Below are 24,372 nucleotides of genomic sequence, written 5' to 3'. Positions count from 1 at the left end.
CTTCCCTCACCGGATCCTGCATGCGCAAAATGAGCGCCAGTTTTAATGCGCAGGTCCGGCGCCTATTAGAAGCAGGTTATCCTAGTGTAGCGGTGGCCACTGTGGCTGAGCGCCTAAAGAAGTCGGTTTCGAGAGGGACGGACGTGATTACAGAATGCAGTAATAGCAAAAAAAGAGTAGTGGCTATTCCGTATATTCATTCAGTGTCGCACAGGCTTAAAAAAGTTGCTAGTAGATATGATGTTAATGTTGCTTTCACTGCTCCCAATAAGCTAGGTAAGATATGCGCTGCCGTACAGAATAAAAAGGAGCGGGTAAAAGGCAAAAAACGGAACAGATATTTGTCCAGTGAAGCACAATAAGAACAACAGTTTTACTGACTGTTGTATGGATGTGGTTTATAAAATTCCCCTTAGCTGTGGCCAGTTCTACGTAGGGCAAACGGGACGGTGTATCAATCAGAGGCTAATGGAACATGAAAGGTCGTTAACCGGTGGATCGCCTTCTAATCTTTCGCTACATTGCCGAGATTGTAACTGCGCGCCAAAGTTAGATGAATGCGCGATATTGTACAGGCACAAGAATGAAGATACGCGTCTTATGGTAGAGGCATGGCATATCTATAATGGTGGAAGTGCGTGCGTCAGTCAGCCTTCGATTACTTTACATAAGGAAGAGGTAAGTGCCTTAACAGTTATCTCTCACGTAGACCGGCACGTGTAGCCGATTGACACGTGGTGTTGCCATTCCTGAGCATGCGCAGATGAGTTTTGTGTCTTTTTTCGCCTCAGTGCTCCCTTCAGTTGATAGTCGGCGTTCGTGTTGTCCACTTCTCTACTCTTGTGTCCTGTCTGCACGCCTCACTTCTATTTTGCATAATGCCTCCCACTCAATTACATAACTGTCTGCTATAGGCACTGCTGCTTATTGAAATGACAATAAACCATGAACTTAAACCTGACTGCGTTTGTATCCGCTGCGTCCTAGCGAATCGCAAAGGCACCAATTAATGTCTTAATGTAAAAGAATGTACAGCGACAGCTCGAATCACTTAGGGAAATAACACAAGAAATAATTTCAGTTCTGAAAAGCCACTTTTTTGGCCGCATCAGAGCTCCTGGGCTTGACGGAAGATAAGTGCGACGGACAGGAAAACGGCCATCCACGATGCTATCCGTTGGGACGACGCGCCGCAGAAGGCCACGCCAAGTTTCTTCATTTGCTCCTCGACCACTACAGCCACCTTGCCCGCGATCTCTCCGCAATGCATTCGCTTGGCAGTTTCAAGCAGGCAGGTTCGGTAAGTCACCAGGGAACTGCAGGTATGGAAAGAAGAGCAGTGGGGTTTCAAGTTACTGGGTACCGCTTAATTGAACTCATTGATACAACTGATGCCACTCGACGTCATGCCACGCTTACTTGCAAAGTTTCTCCTGGACGTCCTTTGCTGGTGTCGATGACGACGACGATGCGGGTGCGGGCCAGTCCTTGCTCCACGACACTTTTATGCTATCCGAGAAGGTGCGGTCACAGGTCTCAGATTGGCGCTTCAGCTGCTTAAGGTTGCACTCTGAAAAAACAAAGAACGATTTCGTGTTGCTGTCACCAGTTATAATAATTAAGGGGGAAAACTACGGAAAGCAACAATTCAATGGTTCTACCGAAGAGCTATTTGGCATCATCTGGCAGCTATTGCTATGAGAGGAGGGTGGCGATGTGGGTTTGCTGGGGATGTTCGCGTTGGCCAATCCCAATTCAATACAGCTAGTGGAGCGAACTGTGCAGACGTTTCTGAATAGCACAATGCTTACCCGCCAATGTTTTTCCGGAGAGAAGAGTGTATTATAGCAAATGCTTCGCGAAACTGATCACAGCTACAAGTAAATGAACCAAGGCGATTGGAAACAGAACGCTTGCGAAATTCACGAGAACACTGCATATGAGAAGACGAGTATATTGGCCATTCGTGGCTATACCCATTCTCATGTACGTACTGCATACGCTTTCGCGCTGACCATGCTAACCACCGACTTCACATCCAATTCGCCACTCGAATGCATAGTGGTTGCAAACCACGTTTCCATCTTGCGTCAATTGGATAACCTGCCCAATGGTGCAATCGAGCCTCGGTCCCCCACCACCACAACTCAATGCTCTAGTCATTAGGCAACAATCGCACGCGTACTTTTATTGTGCCAGCGCCAACTGGCTCATTGAGATTATCGTCGCGCGTGTCACATTTCGTAGCTCGGATGCGCGAGAGCACGTGCACCCGCGCCAGTGTCCTTTACGTCACAGGCCACAGGAGTGAAATGGGCTAACCTTTAGCGTTAGATTAATTGCTTCACAAAAGCTGCGCTTCACATAGATTTCAAGATGTGCGTTGAACCTGCATTTTTCATTTATCATTATTTAATTTTTTTTATGTTGGGCGATAATATCCTGGCGTAAATAAACGTGTCGTTAAGTCGTAACCATTAAGCTATGAACGTAGGCGAACAAATGAACCAGTATTTCTCTTCGTGCATTAGTGTTTGTCACAGCCCGTTACATTGGCATGATCCAGGTTTGGAGGTTACGAAACGATGCCTCATCGCATGAATTAAAAGAGAATGTGACCGGTTTCTTGTCTGGCTATTCGCGTTTCAATTTATACTACTATAGTGCAAAGTAAGCAAGCAAAACTTAATATTGCTCTTCTTTTCTCTCTCTGTGCGGTAATGAGACCACACAGTGAGAGGTAATGAGGTAACGCGGGTAATGAGTAACATAACGGCATGCACTCGTGGCTAACTGTGATGTAATGTATAAAAGCGGACGCCCACATTCAGAAACAATAGAAAAAAAGGATGATCGCGCGCTAAGCGTCACTCGCACCACCCGGCAAAATGGATGGGCTGCCGACCGTTCAGGGTAATTAAGGTAGCGGCTCACAGCGCGTGGGCTGGCCTTCTGTTAACAGGGAGGTGTTGGGGGATACTGCCTGTAGAAGTGGTTCTAACGTCTTACTTTTGGGCTCGGTTTCTCGTTAACAAGAATACGCGTAGACCCACTAACATAGCTGTGTGTGAGAACGTAGTACCTTTGTGATCCTCAATGAATATCCTTCCAACAATTTCTATGCTTGAGTCCGAAGCTGAGTGCGAAATCTCCAAATCGATGCTTACAACCTAAGAATTGCTTTCTGCGTTGGGTAGTCTACACTGGTGACCCTACAGGTGCGTCGACATGCTTTTTATGTAGAGGTCTGACTACGGGACGAGCGCAGCACGATTACTAAAAAAAATGTGGTGGTCAGAAGACTCCCTTACACGAGAGTACAAAATTGGGCTAGTTGATTTGTAAACAGTATGCAAGAGGAGACATGAAAAAGAAAGAATGGCGCAACACTGCTCGTATGTTCAGTCTTGTCGTGTCGTCTGCGCCTGTTCGCCAGGCTATTAGCCCCGAGAATTAGGAGTGGCGCCCTCTCGCGAGTGACGTCACGGCCAGGACGCCGCTCGCTCCGGCTCGCTCGGCTGCCGCGCGCGCTCGTTCCCTTCGTGTATGATTGGGGTATGGGTGGCTCGAGCCGTACGTATTGAAGGATACGTCGGCTTCTTTCAGCTGCCATACCTTAACCACAGTTTCTTCTTCAAAAGCGTGTGAGTCGAGAAACTTTGCGGCTTGGATATCGCAAGCTAAGTAGCGTTAAAGGGGTCTACTAGGTTTTGCAATGCATATATGCGCCGTGTCTATCGGTAAATTTTGACTAAAAAAAGAATATCTGCAAATTCAACGCGCGAAGTTGTGTATGATGCTTCGCTAAACATTTAACATTCCTTTAGTATTTAGCTATGAGAGGCATTGCATTTTACGTGGAAGAAAAATTTGGTAATTGGCGTCAACATGTTATCTGATTTTAGAAAGACACTGCCCAGCGAAGCTCTCATCATGATTCCTATTACTCTGGTGTGTTGTTCTATTCAAATATGGCCATTCATTATTGCGCAAAAAAATAGTTAGGCGCGAATTTCTTATGAAAAAGTTTGCTGCTACTTTCATCCCCCTCTGAAACAGGCCTCCAAAAAAACGAATTGCTCATGGCTGCTAACACGACGGCGCGTCATGTAGAGTATTTACATAGTTAATTGCAGTTATACAATATATGAAAGGACAGTGAAATATTTCCACAATAACAATGCAAAACACACTGCGGCATTGAAATAAATAAATGATATACACTTGGTAACATAGACAAAAAGAGGAACATAGCATACATTATTAATCATTAACAAACGCGCTCTAAAGAGGTGAGTTGAACGTGTAGCACGGAAAAGGGAATATATATTGGTGCATTCCTATTTGTACTCTGTAAATAGCCGTAAGCCTTCATTAACTTTACTTCAAATTTCCGCCGCTTAAAAAAATAAACACGTGAAGAACCGCCTAATGTTGACAAGCAGTTAAAGAAGCAAGTGAGGCGTGTAGAATCTAAGCTCCAGTATTAGTTAAGTCCCCGTGCTACTGCCGAGCGTTTCTGTGAGGAAATGCAAAAATTCGATATTGTACCATGAACTATTCGTCGTGAGCAAACCTGTTTTAGAGGAATAAAATCAACGTAACTGCTGTAGAACTCATATATAGCCAGCTTTCTGAAATGCTTGTTGCACCGCGGGAGGTATGGTATCATAACTGGATTCCTATAGGCTATGCTTTTGCGATTGTCTATCCGCGTATGAAAAACCCGCGATGGGGTGGTCTGCGTCACTTCGGCTGGCACTGTAGCGTTGCCTTCGAGAGCTGCATTGTTGTCTAAGAAATTAACTCTTTGAATAAATGTTCGCAAAGGAAGACGTCGTAAAAATATATTTCAGACGACCACCATAAGTATACAAGCAGAGAGAACGAGGGCGAACAAACGAAAACACCGCAGAAAGCGCCCGGACAACGCCCGAACTGTAGCAGACGACAGGCGCGAGTCCGTGCCCTGACGTCACGCGAGCGGCGCTCGCAGCACCGCTCGTGTTCGTTCTCGGGGCTAATAGCCACCACTTCACTGTCCCCTTCTTCTGGTGACTTTCCCGCACTTATTTTAGCTTTTGCGACTATCTCAATCGCACGTTTTCTCGTACCGGCGCGCTCGGTTTAAGATCAACGTGCAAGCGCCAAAGTTTTCGTGGCCTACCGTCGCCGGAGATGTGCGTCTCGCGGTCTGTAAGGATTTCGTCCTCCTCTCCTTCGTCGTCGTAGTCGAGCTGCTTCTTCACCTGAAGGTCTTTGCTCATCCTGCGCAGAGCCTCGTTGCCGGTGCGCTTGCGCTTCCGCCGCATCAGGCCCATAATGTCGTCGTCCTCCTGCTGATCCTCGTCGTCCAGGATCTTCAAGGCCCGCCGGTTGCTCACCCATGCGTTAGGGTCGCCCCGCCGTTGCTGTGCGCGATACCGCAGCCTGCGCGCGAGCCATGGGTTCACATTTTACCCTTGCTGGAGGCAGGAATCAAAGGTGCCCTGTAACTTTTGTGGTCTGTGTGGTTCTTTCTCCTGTTGTCGCTGAATGCGTGACGTGTAGATCTGAGGTGTAGAGGCGAACGCGTGCTTTCATGAGATCCTGCCAAAGGGCGGCGCTTTTTCTCTTAATTGTACATTCTTTGCGTTTTATTCTGTGTTGTTTAACGACCCGGAGCTGCACAATGGGCCATCCAGGTCATGGTAATAAATACTGCAGTGCAGTTCTGACTTCCTCTGGCTTTCTAACAAGCGCTGAAAACACGGCCTACGATCGTTTTGTTTTATTGTTGTTGTTTTTTCACGCAACCCACATTTAAGTGAGGTCGCCGCAGCAGGTAATCGAACCTGTTACCTCTTGCTCACTAGGTCAGAACTGAAAGGCCTGATCAAAAGTAAATATTTGCTTCACAATGAAGTGTTTTAGTGCTCAACAAAGTGTCTCAACCTCGTATAACAGACGCTAATTTCATATGAATAACAGATAAGCAGAGCCAGCAGTTGTCATCGAACCTGATTTGATCGGAATTATTGCTAGAAATGCGCCAATATAAAATAAACATTTGCACACATTTTACGCATCTTTCACTAACATCTCTGTTGAAGTTACAGGAATATACTACACAACATAACACCATTTTAGACACAGCACAATGCGCTTTAGACGACTGCTTTGTCAAGACATTCTGCTTGAAATTTCCTTTAACTTTCAAATTGCCGACAATTGCTTTAATATTTTAAAATCTGTCAGTCGTTATGTACCCCATTCGCCTGCTGGGCATCCTTGCGAAGGAGTCGTCAGCGTATTCCTCCTTGTAGTCTGCACCGAGTCCATACGACGCCATTGCAGCCGGTGAATCATCCAAGTACTCCTTCTCAATGCGCACTCTACGCTTTCCACTCGTGTTGAAAATATTTTTCGAGTCTCTCCTTAGGAAAGTGCTCAGGTCCATGTCGTTAGAAGCATTCTGGCCGGGTCCTGCCTGCGTTAAAGCCGAAACAAATGTGATAAAGAGCCTCCCTGCTGCAAGTTTTCATCTTACCTGCTGCCTTAAGGTTCCAGGCTTGTTACTTTCCTGTGAGACACAACCATCCGAATTACAGGTACGTTCAATTGAAGTGATCGGGCGCAATTCAAACCAAGCTCTGCACACTTAATTCAACTGCGGTATTTCATATAATACATGACAGGTGCGAATTGTGAAGTCAGCATGCGCTTCTTAAGAGTGGCCAGCACTTATATAACAGATGGTCTACGCTCCGACTTCCAAAAAGGCCGCAGCTCTACGTGAAAAATTGTGATTTAGAAAAAAAAGACACTCTCAGAGTTAATCACCTTGGTCCCTCAGTGAAGTGTTAGAGCCCTTACCCTTCCCGCGTTGCATGTCTCTAAGTGTGGAAAGCTTCTAGTTCCGAAATGTTAATCTACTGCAATAAAACGGCGAGTTGGCAGAAATGCATGGCTGCGCTGAAGAAAACTAGTATACTACCAGCCCCCATGTCACCTCTGTTCTTTAATGCGGTTTTAAATCTTGTAGTACCCTATAGCTAAGGTGGCCCGCATTACGGCTCAATCTCAGCATAGCAGCGAGTCGCTCCACGGAAATTATCATGGCCATAGCTTGATTCAGAGGAAATGTGAATGAGGTAACGTAAATGATCATAACTAGGCTGTTGTGACTAATGGTTGTGGCTTATTGCATGTTCTAAACCTGGGCTTTATAGCGTGCATTTAAATTTCATTTAAACTTTACTCATTTACATATAATGGCTTTTATCTTCCCTTGTTGGGCACAGATAGTTGTCACAGCTGCTCAACCTCTTTCAGCGCTTCTCATTCGCCGTATTTGTTAAAATCACTCACCTGGAGGATCCGCTCTTTAGCCATTCTCATGTGCGCCAGCTTTCCATCGGTACTAAGACGAGATGCGTTGGACTTAGTGATATCTTTGAGGTTACCGAAAGGATCCTGACGAGGGTTAACCACCGGGGCGCTAGCCCTGCGGCCCTTGCCACCGGCCTGTCCCTCCGCTCCTTCTTTCGTGTCGTACCAGTAGGGGTCGCTTTCTGCCCAGTCCTCTTCGTAATCTTCGAATGCCTCTGGTGCCTCAGGGGCGTTCTTGTACACAACGTTGGGACAGGAGTCCTTGTACTCGTCGCGCATGATGTCCGAGAATGACATAATCTGAACTCTCATCTCGGCATCTTCATCGCAGCCCGTGCCTCGAGATGCTTTTGCGATGCACTGCTCGTAGTCTATCAGCAATCTGAAATATTTTGCATTTCAGGCACAATGTCTGTGGCTACCGCACGCGCTAGAAACACAGCTTTCACGTTCTGCGCTACGTACTTGCACTTTACTGGGTTGCCACCTTCAGACCTCGGTTCCATTTCGTCGAAAAGATTGCTGAAGCTGAGACCGCAAACAAACATCTTTTTGAGAACGCGTTGGCGCACACAATTTTCTGGACTTTTCATTTGAACGAAAGACATCCTGAAACTGTCTGCAAGTAAAAACAAAAGTAAAGCGTCTGTAAGTAATACACTATATTCCCTACACGCTGCTACAGGCGCTTATACCCTGTTTACAGAAAATATCTATCGCGTCGTTATTTGTCCACTTACTCGTCACATTTCGGCAGGCTCGATCATATTCATGCGTTAACGAATGCAGAATTGGGGACACGTGGTTGAAGATTTCTCCATCTCGGTCGCATCCCGTGCTCTTTTTGACAACGTCGACGCAGCTGTTCATTCCCTCAAGATACCTGCACATGAAAACGTGACAAAGTTTTTAAGAAGCACATACGAAGATGTATACGGGGCTTGGGGTACACGCCAATGTTCCCAGACCGACGAACAGTAAGATTTCCCAATTGGCGGCGACGTGCAGGTGGGTTATAGCGCAAAAGTAAGCAAAAGATAAATTCTCCGTGTGTGACTTACTTGCACACTTTCTCAGCTGTTGCCTCACGCTTAACTTTCAAGTCTTCGACCAAGTGTTCAAATGTCATTGCACAAAGAAATGCATTCTTTACAGCTAGGCTCTTGGAGCATCTTGTTGATATGATTCCAGCATCTAAGAAAAAATCAAAATTTATCAGTATGACAAATTATAGAAAATACTCCATAAAATCACAAGCGCGCCTGCGCGAGCACAAATCTGTAAATTTGTAATATAGGTTAGCGTACTCAATACGGGTCGAGGCTCTTCACAGCTGTAGTCGATGTCTCTGGTTTCTAGCTCCATCAAGTATTGCATTGTGTCCGTGATTGCAGATTTAGAATGACACTCTGATGCTTCCAGAGCTTTGCGGAAACATTCATTGTACGAATTCATTGTCCTGTAAAAATGAAGTGGGAACAGTCTGGGCTTGTTCTTTGCATTCGCACCATTAGGATATTGCAAAAGTAAGCTTATTTCTAAGAAAGGCCTATAACTTTGGTGTAGGATACTTTATTTTTGTGAGGGGTGCTAAAGCAAGAGTGTCCCACTAAAATTGTGCACTCAGTATACATGGGAGAAATTTCTAAATAGGAAAAAAATAAAGAAATGCTTACGTGCATCTCTCCTTTCCGGTCTCGTCACCCTTGAAGTTGTTGTGAGCTTCCAGTTCCTTTTGGAAAGATAGGCCGCAGGTGAAATATTCTCGAAATAGCGTTGATCTTGAACACCGTTTGTTTCCTTCCAAGACCTGCTTCGAGTATTCGGCTGCAGAATAAAACAGTTTAGTTGTCACACGGCGCTTTACTGAGAAAGCTATCATCACCTGCTCCATCTTTGCAGAAGACAGTTGGCGTCGTAATGACATCGGTCAGGTACTTGAGATGATGCATGATATTCATGCGCTCATGCAGGCATCTTGACTCTCGCATGGCCTGAGCGACGCACATTTCGAACTTGAGGTTGGAGCTTCACATGAAAATATGAAAAAAAAACGAGTCAGTGTATGTATGTGTGTGTGCGTATGCGTGTGCACGTGTGAAAGCTATGCAAATGGCTGCCTCCTTGTCAACATTGCTTATCATTTGTTGCAACGCACAAAGGGAGAGCAGGAACTATAGTTGCTACTAATGTAATTTTCTGTATTTTCACAGTTGCAACCGTCATATATCTGATATTATCCAGAAGTTAATCACTTGCAGCTCACTGCTTCAAGGACCCCTTACGAGGTACAGGCATTACAAGGAGAAGATCGCGGCGGCAATCATGTTTACGAAGTTTTACATTGGTGTGTACCCTGAAATCAGCTTTGAAAGAAAAAGAACACGTGCACTCTTCTTTACGAAGGAGCCACACTGGCCGCAATCGAGATGACGTGGTGCTTTCGCGTCACACGCATGCCGACTGCAGCGCACATTTAGACAGTGGCGGCGGCAGCAACTTGTGGATTCCCGAGAAAACCAGAGCTCGCAGGAGCGCCTCTCGCAGTAACAACATGGAGGAGAAAAAAACGGGGCCTTAAATGAAACTGGAAGCTGGTCTACTTGGTTCGTGATATCACTAGTGGGGCTAGCCCGGCTGACTGGAAACACAGACTAAAAGACACGAAGTGGCCAGGGAAACTGCTGGACTACCCAATTTTTTTTTAATTTGAAATACGCGCGTTTAGGAAGCGCACAATAAGTGAAAATGTGTTAACTTCAGTTTGCATTACGTTGAACTTCCCAATGCAGGGTGTGTAGCTATGCTATCTCTTTTCCGGATAGATGCATTGAAGAGACGTGAATTCTGCCCTTGCCATTAATGTTCATTGCTTCTATAATTTCGCGTGAAAGCATGTGGAGCTTACAGCTGAGACTGAAGAAAAGAAACAAGAATATTTCATATGCCATAATTTTCTAACACGCATGCGTCTTGAAAAAAATAAAAGTCAGTTGTTAGTGTCGCATCATCCTAGTCTCCTTCGTATTCAGTTGTACGTAGTCTGGTACCAGAGTACTACTAGTGAAACCAACAAAAAGCGGTGTAAGTGGGTGCCGTTGCAAAAGGAAAGGAGGCTCCGGTATGGGAAAAGGCATGAGGGACAACTGAAACGAGCCTCCGCGTGTAGAGGGTAGCTCGCCTCCTCCACCAAGGCACTGCGGCATTTCTTTGCGTCTATCTCGACTACTGCGGGTTTTCTTTTTATTCTTACGTGGCAAAGCTCCCTAGACAGCCGTTTACAACTCCTAGATGTAATACGGAAATTTCCGACGTTGCCTTGTGAAATAACTCCGTATATTATTGTTTTTAGGAACGCAGAATGCGTAGTCTACACAAACTAGTGCTCGTTGATTTGTTTAACATTACACGGACTGTGTCCATATAGCTTTTCGTCGCTTTCTTGCAAGGTTACACACACATGCACATGTGCGTATGTATGTATGTATGTATGTATGTATGTATGTATGTATGTATGTATGTATGTATGTATGTATGTATGTATGTATGTATGTATGTATGTATGTATGTATGTATGTATGTATGTATGTATGTATGTATGTATGTATGTATGTATGTATGTATGCACGTACGTACGTACGTACGTACGTACGTACGTACGTACGTACGTACGTATGTATGTATGTATGTATGTACTGGAAGAGAAACTTGGGTGAGTTGCCGGTGAAAAAATGAACACGGCACTGGCGCTGTCGTGTTCTTTTTCGTCTTCCTCCTTGTCTGTTTTGGGCTGTTAATTTTCGAAACATGTATGTATGTATGTATGTATGTATGTATGTATGTATGTATGTATGTATGTATGTATGTATGTATGTATGTATGTATGTATGTATGTATGTATGTATGTATGTATGTATGTATGTATGTATGTTTAATGTCCATATCTCCACGCGCGCGCAAACATACCCAAGCAATTTAATTCAAGTTCCACAAGCCTTTACACGGGGTCAAATGTCCCCGTATTCTGTAACTTCTAATGAAATACTAAGGTGCCGTGTCAATATACTTGCTCCAAACAAGCGGGTGTCTGTAAAGGCATTGATAAACGACTTTAACTGTGGTACCATCCATGCGGAGTACAGTATCGCAATATAAACACCTTAAATAGTTATACTAGTTTCTGATTTCATCTGGTGGGCATTTTTCAGTACGCACAAGGTACTGTACCTATACAGTGCAAGTCGCAGTGATGATTACGTTAAGCACAAAAGCCGTGTTTCGACCGCTGGGTGTTAGTTTCAAGCTGAATGAAATGGAGCAGTTCTAGTTGAATAAAATTTGCTATATAGATTCGACATATATTCGAATACTTTTGTATTCACTATTAGTTGTCCTGGTAGAATCCTACAGTATTCTACAACGACTTCGTTTTCGATTGGCGGCGTGTCTTAATTGTAATATTTCCTTGTAAAATGCACCACTGCAGTGAATTTAAATAAATGGCACGTACATTCATAATTTACTCTCAGCTTTACTTCGGGGATATCATCAAGGTCAGCTGTAGGCTGTGATGGTGTTTAGTAGAGGTACACTACGAAATGAAGACTGAGGACCACACGCGCCTTTCACGCTTCATTTACGTTTCTCACTTCAGCCACGGCCATTGTTCTCGATCTACCTGTGAAGCGTTCTCGTGCATTACTGCCTACTTGTATATTTGTCTACGTATATTGCATAGCGTGCTCGTAGTTGCCGCAACATCATATTACAAGGTCCAGTTTTTTATAAAGCTTCTAATCTAATCTAATTAACACTTCTAACTGACCCTGCTATGTAGTTTTCAGTCAATGTACTGTCTTTTGAACGTGTATAAATGAATTTGCAATCTGTGCATCTCATTTCGGGCCATTGTTGCTCGGCTGTTCATATTGGTGCAGACTTTTTTGTACTCACGGGCATACAACGTCTGGCTTTGTTTGAAGAGAGACGGGGATGCGCTTTCGCTCGACGTTGTAGTTGATTGCGCACACAAAGAAGTTGTTGAGCATCGGCTTTTCCTGGCAGTCAGGAGTTTCCGATTGAGCGACAGCTTGAACTGGAAAATGAATGAATGAATGAATGAATGAATGAATGAATGAATGAATGAATGAATGAATGAATGAATGAATGAATGAATGAATGAATCGTTATGATGAAAAAACCTACACTGCGAGTTGACACAGTTGAATTCGTCAACCATGACTTGATATAGAGCCTGAGATCTCTTGTACAACTCGGAGTCAGTTGAGCAGTTGGACTTGAGTATATCTTCGTAGTAGCAGTTGAGCCAAGATTTCACAGCGCTGTAAAATGACCAAATTAAGCGGTTGGATTATCATCTGCGCTGTGGACGAAATGATGGGCCCACAATAGTAACCGCACGTACATTTAACCGTCTAAACGCTACTGACCCGCAAATATGTGACCCCAAGATGGCTCGGTACAAAGCAACGAGGTGTCAGTAACAAGCTGCCAAATATTCTGAATAAAAAGCTGCCACGTCGAAGGACACCCTGCGGTGACATAGAAAAAAAAATAAGCCTTGCGCGGGATCTAGAAAACTTTTTGATTGTTCTGAAAGTGTTTCGTAAGTATGCGTGGGGTCTACTGTTTCAATTAAACTGCTATCCCACTGATAAAGTCCAGTGTAACCTTAAAATACTGAAACTTTTTTTCCCTTTGTGAAAATTACAGTAACGAGCCACTGGCCAATAGTCATCGGCAATGACGATGGCAATGGCATTGGTATGCCACTGGCCATCGAGAAGATAGCTAAGTGCTCAAGATGCCGCTGTCTTCCTGGTTATTTTTTTTTTCATTCTACATATGTAAAATGCAGAATATAAATTATGGATTACAAGATTGCCTTTGTGATAAAAGCTGTGCTCGAATCGGCAGCCAGCCAACGGGGCTCTTTCTCGAAGTAAAGTTGTAATAGTTCTTGCCACGTGACTCGCCAACAAGCGAAATTGACTTGTGCCCCACAATGAGTTTGTTTTCATGTGTAGCTATTCTAAGGCTACTTCCCTCGGAAATCGGTCTGCAGCACCTGACACGATGCGCTCCATAGATACGCGTAGGGTCCTATCGCAGTATTATAAACAGGCCGTTTTTTCCTTTAGCTGCGCCATTTTTTTTAATTGCCTATGGTAGATAGCCCAATCTTAACCCTCGATGTAAATTACTCGATAAGGCGGCCATAACTTCTACGACATATCAAAATACTTAATTGATTATTTAATGTAATTACACTAATTATATTACGGCACATATTTCAATCTACGTATTGTAGCTAGTGAGTATGCAAGACATATCGACTTAGAACGAATTCTGCGGATTACACAGGTTTTGAGATATGCGCCGTCAAGCTTGCGGGGGAAAATGCACTGTTCTATTTAGTTTTTTAATAAAACGCTGTTTTATGAATTGAAGCACAAAAGTAACTGGAACGCCAATGCACTTCGTCGGACACTTTAACAATGTTTATATCTAAATCGGCGTAGTCCTGACAATTCGTTCCAAGTGGATATCGCCTTGCGAAATCACCAGCTACAATTCGCAAATGGAAATATGTGCCTTAAAGTAATAATTACAAATAATTAGCGCAATTATCTTACTTATTCAATTAAACATTTGTATTTTATCATAGAAGTAACGGCCGTATCATTGAGTAATTTTGATCAAGGGTTAGAGTTGTTCCATAGGCCACACGCAAATTTTTAAAATTTGGTGCAGCGAAAAAAATACCTATATGAAAATACCTATGACTACGTATGACTACTGAGATTTATTATTATGGCTATCTATATGAGCGACTACAAAGAATGCTTCCGCAGTATCTGAAAAGTGCCAATAAGGAGTTTCTGCAGTAATGTTTATTCTTTGTATGATGGTTTTTTAATCTGTTCAGTAAAGTGTTCATTTATGTTTATGGCCCTCCCCACATACTGATGTGAATTAAACAGAATTGAGCTGAAATGTCGCATCACTTAATCAATTCTACTGCGTATGCTACACCATACTTCCCGCGAAGATATGCTTACCAGCACCAAACAGTACTTTAAATGAGCATAGCGGCCTTTTATTATTTGTTGAAAAGATAAATAGCTCTTAATATTCGAAGTTCGATTTTCTTCCTTAGAAACTATGGGAAACAGTTGATTATGAAGACAAATCCGGAGTTTACTAGCCCGATTGGTTATCGTTATTTTCGTTTCTTGCATTATTACCGAGCACGGGTTAATAATAAACAGCGCGACTTCTTATATAATAGGCTCACGAAAATTATGACGAGCTAAAAATTTGCATGCGTAATATGTACGAGCGCTATACTTTCGTCATATCCAGGAATTTCGGTCATTGCCTCTTCGGCTCTCTGTCGAACTTTACCGCAGTCAACCAGCCTAATTCAGTGGGCCGCACAAAAAAAAAAGAAAAAAAGAAAAGAAAAGGAAGAAAAGATAAAAACAATCTGCAGTTAGCAACGTCTAGAGGGCACGCCCATTTATTAATATGCGTAGTTACGGCTCTTAGTCGTTACGTCTCTGTGGAGTTGTAGAACAATTTTGATCGGGATTAAAGCACTGCTACAACGCAGCAGGAAAGTTACGAAGTGCCGCAAATACGCAAGTTATAATAACAGCGTACCCTCTCGACGTTGCGAACGGAAAGTTGTTGAAATTCATGCGTCCTTATGAAATACCATTTTTAATATGCTGCCGATTGAGTTAGGGTGGTGCACTGCGGTAAAGTTCAGAAGATGACCGCAGGGGCAGTGTCACAAACTCTTAGGTATGGATAGGGATGAAATACGCAGCTGTACGTTCCTGTTATCTAATACTTAGATAACACTTAGATACACTTAGATAATACTTGCATAGCACCGCTAAAATGTCACTGGGAAAAATATTACCAAAAAATGGTGTGTGCAGAAACACTAGTACCAGGTGTTTCTTCCTTTGTGAGCCCTGCTGTTTCCGCAGATAGGCTAGTTGGCTAAACGGACATTAGCAGCTATAAGTAAAGCAAATTTGTTGATAACTACGCTAATCGACTTATTTTTATTACTGTCATTAGGGTGCATGTTGTAACTGCGTAATTGAAGCCGATGAGTAGTGAAGTTATGTCTGCTTATGCAGAAATCCTATAACTAGCAACACTTTGGAGGCGTACGACCATAAAATCTGCTAAAAAGCAAGACATGACTTCGCTATTTCTCGGCTTCAATTTTGCAATCACCATGTGTGCCATAGAATTTGTAATCGAAAAGTTAATTAGCATCAGCGAAATTTTCGTTCTACTTTTTTCTTGCTGCTAATGTCCGCCTAGCCACGCATTGCTAATCTGCAAAAATAACTGTGGCCTATATAAGATAGTTTATTTTTTTTTATCGAAAAGGAGACACCTGGTATGTCCGCCTTGGTTGCTAAGTGGCTATGGTGTTGGGCTGCTAAGCACGAGGTCGCGGGATCGAATCCCAGCCTTGGCGGCCGCATATAGATGGGGGCGAAATGCGAATAAACCCGGGTACATTTACGTACGCGTTAAAGAACCCCAGGTGGCCCAAATTATTCTGAAATCCCTCACTACGGCATGCCTCATAATCATATCGTAGTTTTGCACGTAAAACCCCATGATTTATTATTATTTTATTCCAATACCTGGTATACTTGTTATCACTTTTGCACTTGCTTACGAGCTCCGAATAGTAATGAACTCCTAATACTAATACCCATGCGTTCTGTGCATAAGCTGAGTTATTGAGCTTTCGTATGAGACGTATTCTCCTCACTTACGTGCAGGGATCAACCTTGAACTGCGGCTTGGTAGTGAGGTCCTCGCTGCGGATTCCATTTTCCATGAGCCTAGAACTGCTTTTCGGAGATAATTTTGACAACTTTCGAAGCTCCTCAGAGTCGACGTTGTCGAAAAATTTCTTGGCACATGTAAGGTACGTTTCGATGGCCTTGTCCTCGTCGCACGTCTTTAAAGCTGCGTGCGATAAAACGGTGGGTCTAAACGAAACATGTATAACCTGAGCCAAGTTACGATAATGGCTTCTTTGATTCGAGCTAAGAGGGATTGCTGTGGTGGGAAAACCGCCGTACTTTGCTGCATGATGTAAAGCTTCTGTCATAGAGGTGACTAGGCAGGTCACAACTAGTATTCCATATTCGATATTTCTGAGTAGTCCCAAGGTTGTATGTTCAAATTACTGTGCAGTATTTTGTGACTATTTTTGTTTTCCATTCTGTGCCTTTAGTCATTAGGTCGCACAAAGTCGCACCTTCCACCGTCACCGGCCACTTTGTAGGACGAGTAATATGAAAGCGATAAACTCACAGGGGAAAACAATCCTACAAGCTCGGGTCTCTGTGGACAATGTTCTATGCAACCAATCAGCTCAAGGCGACACCGCCATTTCCAGTGCCTATTCAACAAAGTCAGTTTGCGGTGCACTTGAGCACCACAAGCAGTATCCTTTTGTACCAGAGTATTCTTATCAAAATGAGCGCTATGCTCACCTTTTGAGCACGGGCAACGCACTTCTGTAGCCTCACAACATGAGCCTGACGATTATCGCACATACGGATGAGACGTGGCATTCGCCCTCCATTTTCCGGTACTGGGGCAAATAGCAGGGTCAATATTCGAAAAAATCTCTTGCACTAGAACTGCTCGTAAGAACAGATTTCAGCCAACCCTGATGCTTAGCATATTAGGGAAGCAGGCCGGCCAATCGCAATGAGAACTTACAAACGAAGCTTTAGGGGCAGCATTAACAAAGTTTTTCGCTCGTGAGTGCTTTATGCCGTTGGTCGTCCTCCTTCGTTAATATGTCAAGCGTCAGGGTTGGCTGAAATATGCTCGTACGAACAGTTCTAGCATAATACCTTTTGTATCCTGGAAACTTTCTACGCTCAGCCTCTCGATGCTTTAGCCCCCATACAATGCAGGCAGCATTTACTGTTACAAAAAACTTTGCCCGCGCAGAGGCCGTCAAGATCCATGACGTCACCGCGAGTGGGGGCGTAAACTTTCTTTCGCTATTGCATTTTTGTGGCTTAACAATTCTCATCTCAGGATAAGAGCGGATTTGTAATATTGAAGAAGCCTACTTTTCGAATAGGGCTGAGCTTAGTTAATATTCATAAAAGCTCTTTCTCGTTATTTGGCGACTCGTTAATAGTCTCGTTGGCTTTCACGATTGGTAGACATCTACTCTCATGAATAGTATGGGTAGAATGGGTAACTTCATTAGAATGGATAAATTATATATAATTTGCAGTACTTTACAGCGTGCTTTCCCATTCAAACCTGGGCACAACTCTGTTGTACCTAAAGCCAATCAACGCTGCATCCTGATTATGATGTCATCTATTAATCAGCCTGTATTCATCATCATAGGGATGTTTTCGGTATGGACAATAACCCTGAGAAGGCTTGACTTGGTCCGTATCCCGGAAATATGGCATACAGTAGTAGCTAGCTTAGAGTAAAAAGGGAGAATAAATATAGGATTCAATAAAAAAGCTGAATCAGGTAACAAGCTGACAGATGCAGTTTTTGTAAGAAAAACAGTAAAAATTGTCAGCTATCTCGATTAGACAACGTTCATTCTTAAAGACTTTGCTCAGAGCTTGCCGCTAAGCTAGCGGGCTAATTGGTTTGGAAACGGCCCCAGGTCGCCCAATTTATGGCGGGTCGTGCGTAAATTCCACAGTACCATTCTAAGTTTAACTCTTATACTGCTCCCACGCTTGTGGTAAGCGATTTATGCGATTTCAGCGTTGATGGTAGGTTGATCCTACTAACTTCAGTGTACGCTGCTTTCAACTACGATGTCCCTGATTTGTTATTCTTTGTTTAAATAGGTTCAACAGAAAGGTGTTAACAAACATGACGTAAGGAAAATAGCCTTCGATCTAAACGTGTGCTACTGTTTTGAGCCAAATGGAATAATTCATGTAACCTCGCGAATATTGAGTTAGAAGAAAAATTTGTCTCGGCCTAGCAATTTAGGAGTAAAGCACCTGCATGAATTATGTCGTGATACGTTGGTAAAACAACAGCCGACACTATAATAATATAGGTGTGTTGATTGTTTTCCGCTTACATTGCAAGCTCGAAAATCAAGTTCGTTTTGCACAAGACCCTTGCAAAACGAACTGTTCTGTAAACTTATGACAGGAATAAGGAAACTCTTCCCAGCCTCAATATTGCGACTTACACATCGGTGAGTAACACCTTTTTAAAGACGTCATAAACTGAATACTGGGCCGGTCTTTTCACCACTTATGAACGGCCATTATATGTGATAACGTAAACGGGGCACCACCAGGCACACTGAGGCAGCGCGGTACAGTAAAGAATTGGAATAGAGTAGTTAGATTGTCCCGCCCTTGACACGGTTTCTTTTATCGAAGTACTTTAACGCGGCTAACGAAACAACAAAACCGGTAGTAGACCACTGCCATCTCATTTCATACTGCACAACTGACATAACGAAATTATTCCTTTCCTGCCGATACTTGCTTGACAAAAGCAATGTTTACATAGTTAGACTGCATCCATTCATTGATTTTACTTCAGATTAAAGTCATGTTGCCAAAACAAGCTGTCTTCACCTTTCACATTAGTTTGTGCCAGGCATAGCAATACCACCATCAACGCTCCGGGTGTTTGGCATGGAGCAGCTGTTTTGCACTGTGCCTTCAAACGTCAAAAGGAGATGGCGACCTACCAGTAACATTTGTTGCCGGAGAGTCTGTTTCGATTTGGCACGATTTCGCAAACGCAATGATATCGTTCCGCATGAAGTAGTGCACATGGTCGATGAAATCTTTGTCGTCGCTGCAGTCGGAATGTCGAAGCCCAAGCTGAACGCAGTCCTTGTAGCCGGAGGCGACGCTGTTGAGAGAACAGTGCCAGCTATGAAACGCTTGGTGACCAATCCAAACTGACTGTTATTACAAAAGTACCCATTCGTAGTCGCAGTTTGAATTTACAGTTATATGAGTTGACGTTTTAGAATATTGGTTTCCACTTAGGCGGTTTTAATGCTCCAAAGCAAACTAGCCCAAAACCAGGGATCAAATTCGTTAGAACATTCACGAAACTTTTCGTTTGATACCGAGCGACTAAAATCTGGTTGTACGAAGAGCCCTAGCGAGATACATTTATTCTGAATAAGAGCCCTGTTACGTAATTGGCGCCCACGATGTGCCGTCGCCGAAGTGATCGTCTCATGGCGGTTATTATATCGTTGGTGGCGAGTGCTCCAATGGCAGCGAATAAAAAAAAATCCTCTTACATTTTTTATATATATGTATAGAGCTGAAAGCTTGCGCGACCGTTTAAAAGTAAGATTACAAAAAAATAGGCGACTAGTGTTAACTAGGGCTAAAACCAAGAGCGCGAAAACAGACCCTAATACAGGGATGAACACCTGGCGCGCTCTCCCTGTCTATGTCTGTTGTTTTCGCGATCTTGGCTTTAGTAATGCAGTAACAACAAGCCCAAGCATTCACTATTGTGCAATTCACTATAAGCAATTTCTTATGATCGATTCTACGCCATCCTTATCATGACATTTAAATGTAACTGTTAAATTATCCTGGCCTAGACTTAGTTTGTGAACTCTGGAAAACGTTGCTGAAGTACAGAAAAAAAAAAGATTTGTGGCCTATGATCTGGTCGGTATAAAAACGCGTGAATTTTGATTATCTTTGTCGGCAGTCGGCTTATCAGAGATTAGGTATGCTGTGTATTTCACGTAACTCGAACCAAACAAAGAAATAGCGTAGCACACCTCACAGAAGCGAGACTAACGGCATATTGTTCGTAGTGCTCTTGAGTAACTCAGACTGAAATTTAAGTGCGATAAGTTACCTAGTAGCGTTTCATTATGCAAGATTTTAAACATTCGTCTTAGAGATAGGTAGCTTTTTATAATTTATAGAGCGCGCTGAGAGGCACCCAATGAAGCTGTTTCCACGTCGTCATTTTTTGCGTGAGCCTTTGTTCGGGTTCCTGAAGAATGTCCGCGAAAAATGAAGGAATGGTGTCACTGAGCACTTGCGCGTCTGGGTCCGTATTTGAAAATAGTTCTTACGCTAGAAATGGTGTTTCTTAAGACAATTTTCCAGCCTGCCCTGATGCTGGACATATTAGCGAAGGCGGCACGCCAATGGCAAAGAGCCCTTACGAAGAACAAGCTTTGGAATTAGGCCCCTCGATAGCAGCGCTTTCAGTTATGTTTCTAAAAAACGAAGCCCGCATTGTAACCTGACCAGTTTTTTTGCATCCCTGTACAGCGCCGCCCTATCATCAGTTTGGACTGTGGCCACTTTCGATCTTCACAACGAGGGTACTGGCGTGGCGCTGAGATGCGCTGGACGCCGTGGCAGATTTTTTTTTTTTTAGCAGTTTGTGGCCTTCGTTCTTTAGACACATGATTAAGAGCGCTGCAATCTAGACGCGCAAGCCGAGAGTGATGTCATTCTTTTCATATTTTGCGAGCTTCCTTCAGGGCTCGGAAGAACACTCACGAAAGGCGTCACGACATGAAAACAATTTCGCTGGGTGTTTCTGAGCACACTTCCCTATACTTATCAAATGCGACATACGCCCTAACACGAATATTTTTTTTCCTAATTAAACGTAACTAATTTACCAACTAAGCCGCAACGCACGAGAGGGTCGGGCTGTAGTGCTAACGTGCGACGCCCTCGAGAAAAAAAGATGGCGATTTAGCAGTAAATGATAGGGAATTGCATTGGCATTACGTCGCACCTTTTTGATGCCCCGGATCCACCAATCAAACCGCGTTGACCACACTGCAAAGTGCTGTTCAGGAGCTCACTCGACACACGCCCTATCTCTTCGAAGTGCGAAGTAATGGTCCAAAGCAGCCCACAATCAGCTGCACTATATATATATATATATATATATATATATATATATATATATATATATATATATATATATATATATACTGCATGACCGGGCTGGCCACATTTCACAAATATTCACTTTTTTGCCAATTTGATAATCCTAATGCTTACGTATGAAAAAACGAAGAGGGTTTTGCTATGTAGCTATTCCAGCAATGCGCATAACCCCCGTGTTTTTCGTCGTCCGCTTTCTTCGCGCAGCTTGAACGCCCTTAGCACATAGCACGGCGTGCTTTGTCATGGGGCACCTATACCCTAGCAAACTCAATCTGTCCTAGCAAACACGAGGGAATCCGCCTTCTTGGAATTTCGCATACCTTCTCCACTTTCTTCTGGGGTACGTCGCTCGTTGGCGCCACCAACACGACCGGGAGAGCGCTTGCAGCCACGGCTCAGGCGCTGCGGCTGATACTGAACTCCATAGCACTTTTAAAAAAACGGCAATCTGTGTAACACAGGATGACTACAAGCAATATGCCACGGACCTGCCATGTCTAAGGTCTATCACTCTGCTCAAAGTGGGGTTTTAGTTGCATGAAACTCTTTTATATACACTTCGCTACATGCGTTGTAAACTTAAGTTTGCTGCCATTTGCAGAGAGGCAATGCATTAGGGGCACAGACAACCGCTTCTTCCGCGCTGCTCGCGGCCACCCGCAACAAATCGGTGATGCATCCAGAATATCAGTTCCCCCCGCGCTACGCCGAGTACCTGCAGTCCGTGCTTCCTCCAGCTGGTAAAAGGTCATCCTTGTTTTTCATGTAGTAGTGGAACGTAGAGGAACACGCGAAGAATTTCTTGAGAGCAACAGAACGCTGGCACGACATCGTCTGCCGCATATTCTGAGGAGCTGGAAAGAGATTAAGCATAACACATAGTCTCAACGGAAGTCCCATGTACACAGCTGCGCAGTTGTACCTCAGTGGTGGGTCTTACCTGCTTTCGGTATGCACGTGACATTCTTTTTGCGGACGTTGATCATGATGCGCGCGTTCTCGTTTTCCTTGATTGTGTCATTCGCGCTACAGAGGGTTTTGCGCATAGCGTCCTTCACGCAAGTTATGTAAATTTGAACATTGCTGGAAGACAATAGACGCGGGATAGTTTTTGTGGCCTTCAGAAAAAGAAAACAAGAACATTGCTACTGGACACCTCTCATGCTACAATACCTGCATGTATTGTTTCCCGAGGTGATGACATCGACATTGGAGAACATTTCTTCGCAACCGTTCCTAGTCGTTTCATACGCTCGGAAGTCGCAGCCTTTAGGGGAAAAAAACGTTGGGAGAGTACATAGACACCGTCATGTCCAGCGCACTTCGAAAAAGACGATTCAAAAGTTCATTAAATAAAATTCTTTAAACACCCATGTCACAATAGGACATCGTCAAACGTTGCCTATTCCGGAAGATGGTGCATCGCAATTGCCATGTTCCATCGATGGCTAGCGCTATATATCTCAAAATAACGTCCCAGAAAAGCTGCAAACTTTATGTGATCCCAGGGTGCCTTTGCGCACAATCCGGTTAGAATCGACAGAGAATAGAACGCGATTTCAGAACGCTACCTCTCGTGATACCTGTGCTTTTTGGTGGCGTGTTGTGAAACCAATAAATCAATGGAAGTTTAAGGCAAAAGTTGCGAGCGTGCATGCATTGCAAGAGACGCTCGCTCGCCTGTACGTGCGCGCTAGCCTGCGCCGAAGGACACAGGCTCACACTGCCAAGTTCCTTGCGTTGCAGGCTTAACTTACAGCACGCCGACAGAGCAAGCCACTCACCGTCGCCCTCCATTTCCTGCTTAGAAAGAATCCAGACGTTTCTTGACGCGAGCGCGCATCCCAGGAGCGCGAGGACCGTGGCAGTAAGGAGCGACGCCACCGCGGTGTTGGCCATTCTAAAGCCCTTAGCACCCCGTCACGAGGAGCGTCACCGATGGAATGCAGGGTCCTCAGCTCCCTGCAATGCACATTTTTAATTACACGTTAGTATACTGAAGGGCCGTTTATCCTGGAACGATGGCGCCTTTTTGCAGCGCAGCGGAACGCGCCTCGTTCATGCCTCTCTCCTTCTGCGGGTCAAACTTGACCCCCGCCCTGCGTTACTTGCGAGTCTCAATATTGTCGTGGGAAATTAGCAAACAGACAGCCTACCTGGATGGTAAAGGGCGGCCCGCATTAGTTCATCGCCGGCGAGCCCCTTCCTGCCCGGTCACCGCAGCGTTCGAACTGCACGCACCGCTCGAGCTCGCGTTCGGCTTCTTTGTCCTCCTTCTCGCGCCACTCTGCATCATCATGTTCGCCTTACAATCGGCCATGAAACAAAGCCAAATGCGGTCCGGGACATATAACAAAAAACAAAGTGTGGTGACTGTTCACAGTTATGTTGTACGCTACCCATGAAATTATAATTCACATGTCATAAGATCGGTATTACGAACACCAAGAAGAGAGCTGATCTATGGGTGCAGCAGCGTTTGATTACATGTCCTGTAGTATACATAAAACCGCCCCTTATTGACACTCTTTCCAACAAGATATGACTGCTTAAGCGTGTTAGCAACAGACGCATTGCACTTATATTATTATTATTATTATTATTATTATTATTATTATTATTATTATTATTATTATTATTATTATTATTATTATTATTATTATTATTATTGCATTTGTTTCGCATTCGGCTAGCATCCAATGTCCTCGTGTTTCCCTAATTAGTGTTCTAGGAGCTACTTCGTTCTAATAGTTTTCTTTAACCCCTGCATGCTACTCTACGAAACTGCCTTGCCACACTCCCACGCATTAAATTGTTCAGCTTATAAAAAATAATGCGCTTATGGTGTGTGTACGCTGTTCAAATATCACTGAGATTCAGGAAAAAACATAAAATGAAGCCGTTATTTAACTCAATCTACTGCGGTAATTATTTGTATTTATGTATTAAACTAACTACAATGATTATGAATGGTGAACATTTAATTAGCACGAACTAAAGGAAACGACGA

At 43.8% G+C, this 24,372-nt stretch overlaps 1 protein-coding gene across 1 annotated transcript; it reads right to left on the bottom strand.

Moving 5' to 3' along the window:
* Positions 1-1,075: 1,075 nt before the first annotated feature.
* LOC139054131 (uncharacterized) lies at positions 1,076-23,654 on the bottom strand. Its single transcript, XM_070530731.1, has 21 exons — positions 23,519-23,654; positions 23,147-23,324; positions 22,536-22,629; positions 22,303-22,445; positions 22,078-22,216; positions 19,154-19,320; positions 16,206-16,401; positions 12,577-12,713; positions 12,325-12,466; positions 9,257-9,399; positions 9,048-9,198; positions 8,679-8,830; positions 8,433-8,565; positions 8,112-8,254; positions 7,837-7,990; positions 7,351-7,753; positions 6,530-6,562; positions 6,249-6,469; positions 5,168-5,430; positions 1,420-1,570; positions 1,076-1,316 (listed from the first exon to the last, which is right to left on the bottom strand). Exons 2-21 carry the CDS (start codon positions 23,259-23,261, stop codon positions 1,109-1,111), a joined length of 3,288 nt encoding a protein of 1,095 aa, XP_070386832.1. The 5' UTR covers positions 23,262-23,324; positions 23,519-23,654; the 3' UTR covers positions 1,076-1,108.
* Between the last annotated feature and the right edge of the window lie 718 nt (positions 23,655-24,372).

This window comes from Dermacentor albipictus, chromosome 1, assembly GCF_038994185.2.
Source record: "Dermacentor albipictus isolate Rhodes 1998 colony chromosome 1, USDA_Dalb.pri_finalv2, whole genome shotgun sequence".
Classification (NCBI taxonomy): Eukaryota; Metazoa; Arthropoda; class Arachnida; order Ixodida; family Ixodidae; genus Dermacentor; species Dermacentor albipictus.
This window is presented reverse-complemented; position numbering and strand designations above follow the sequence as displayed.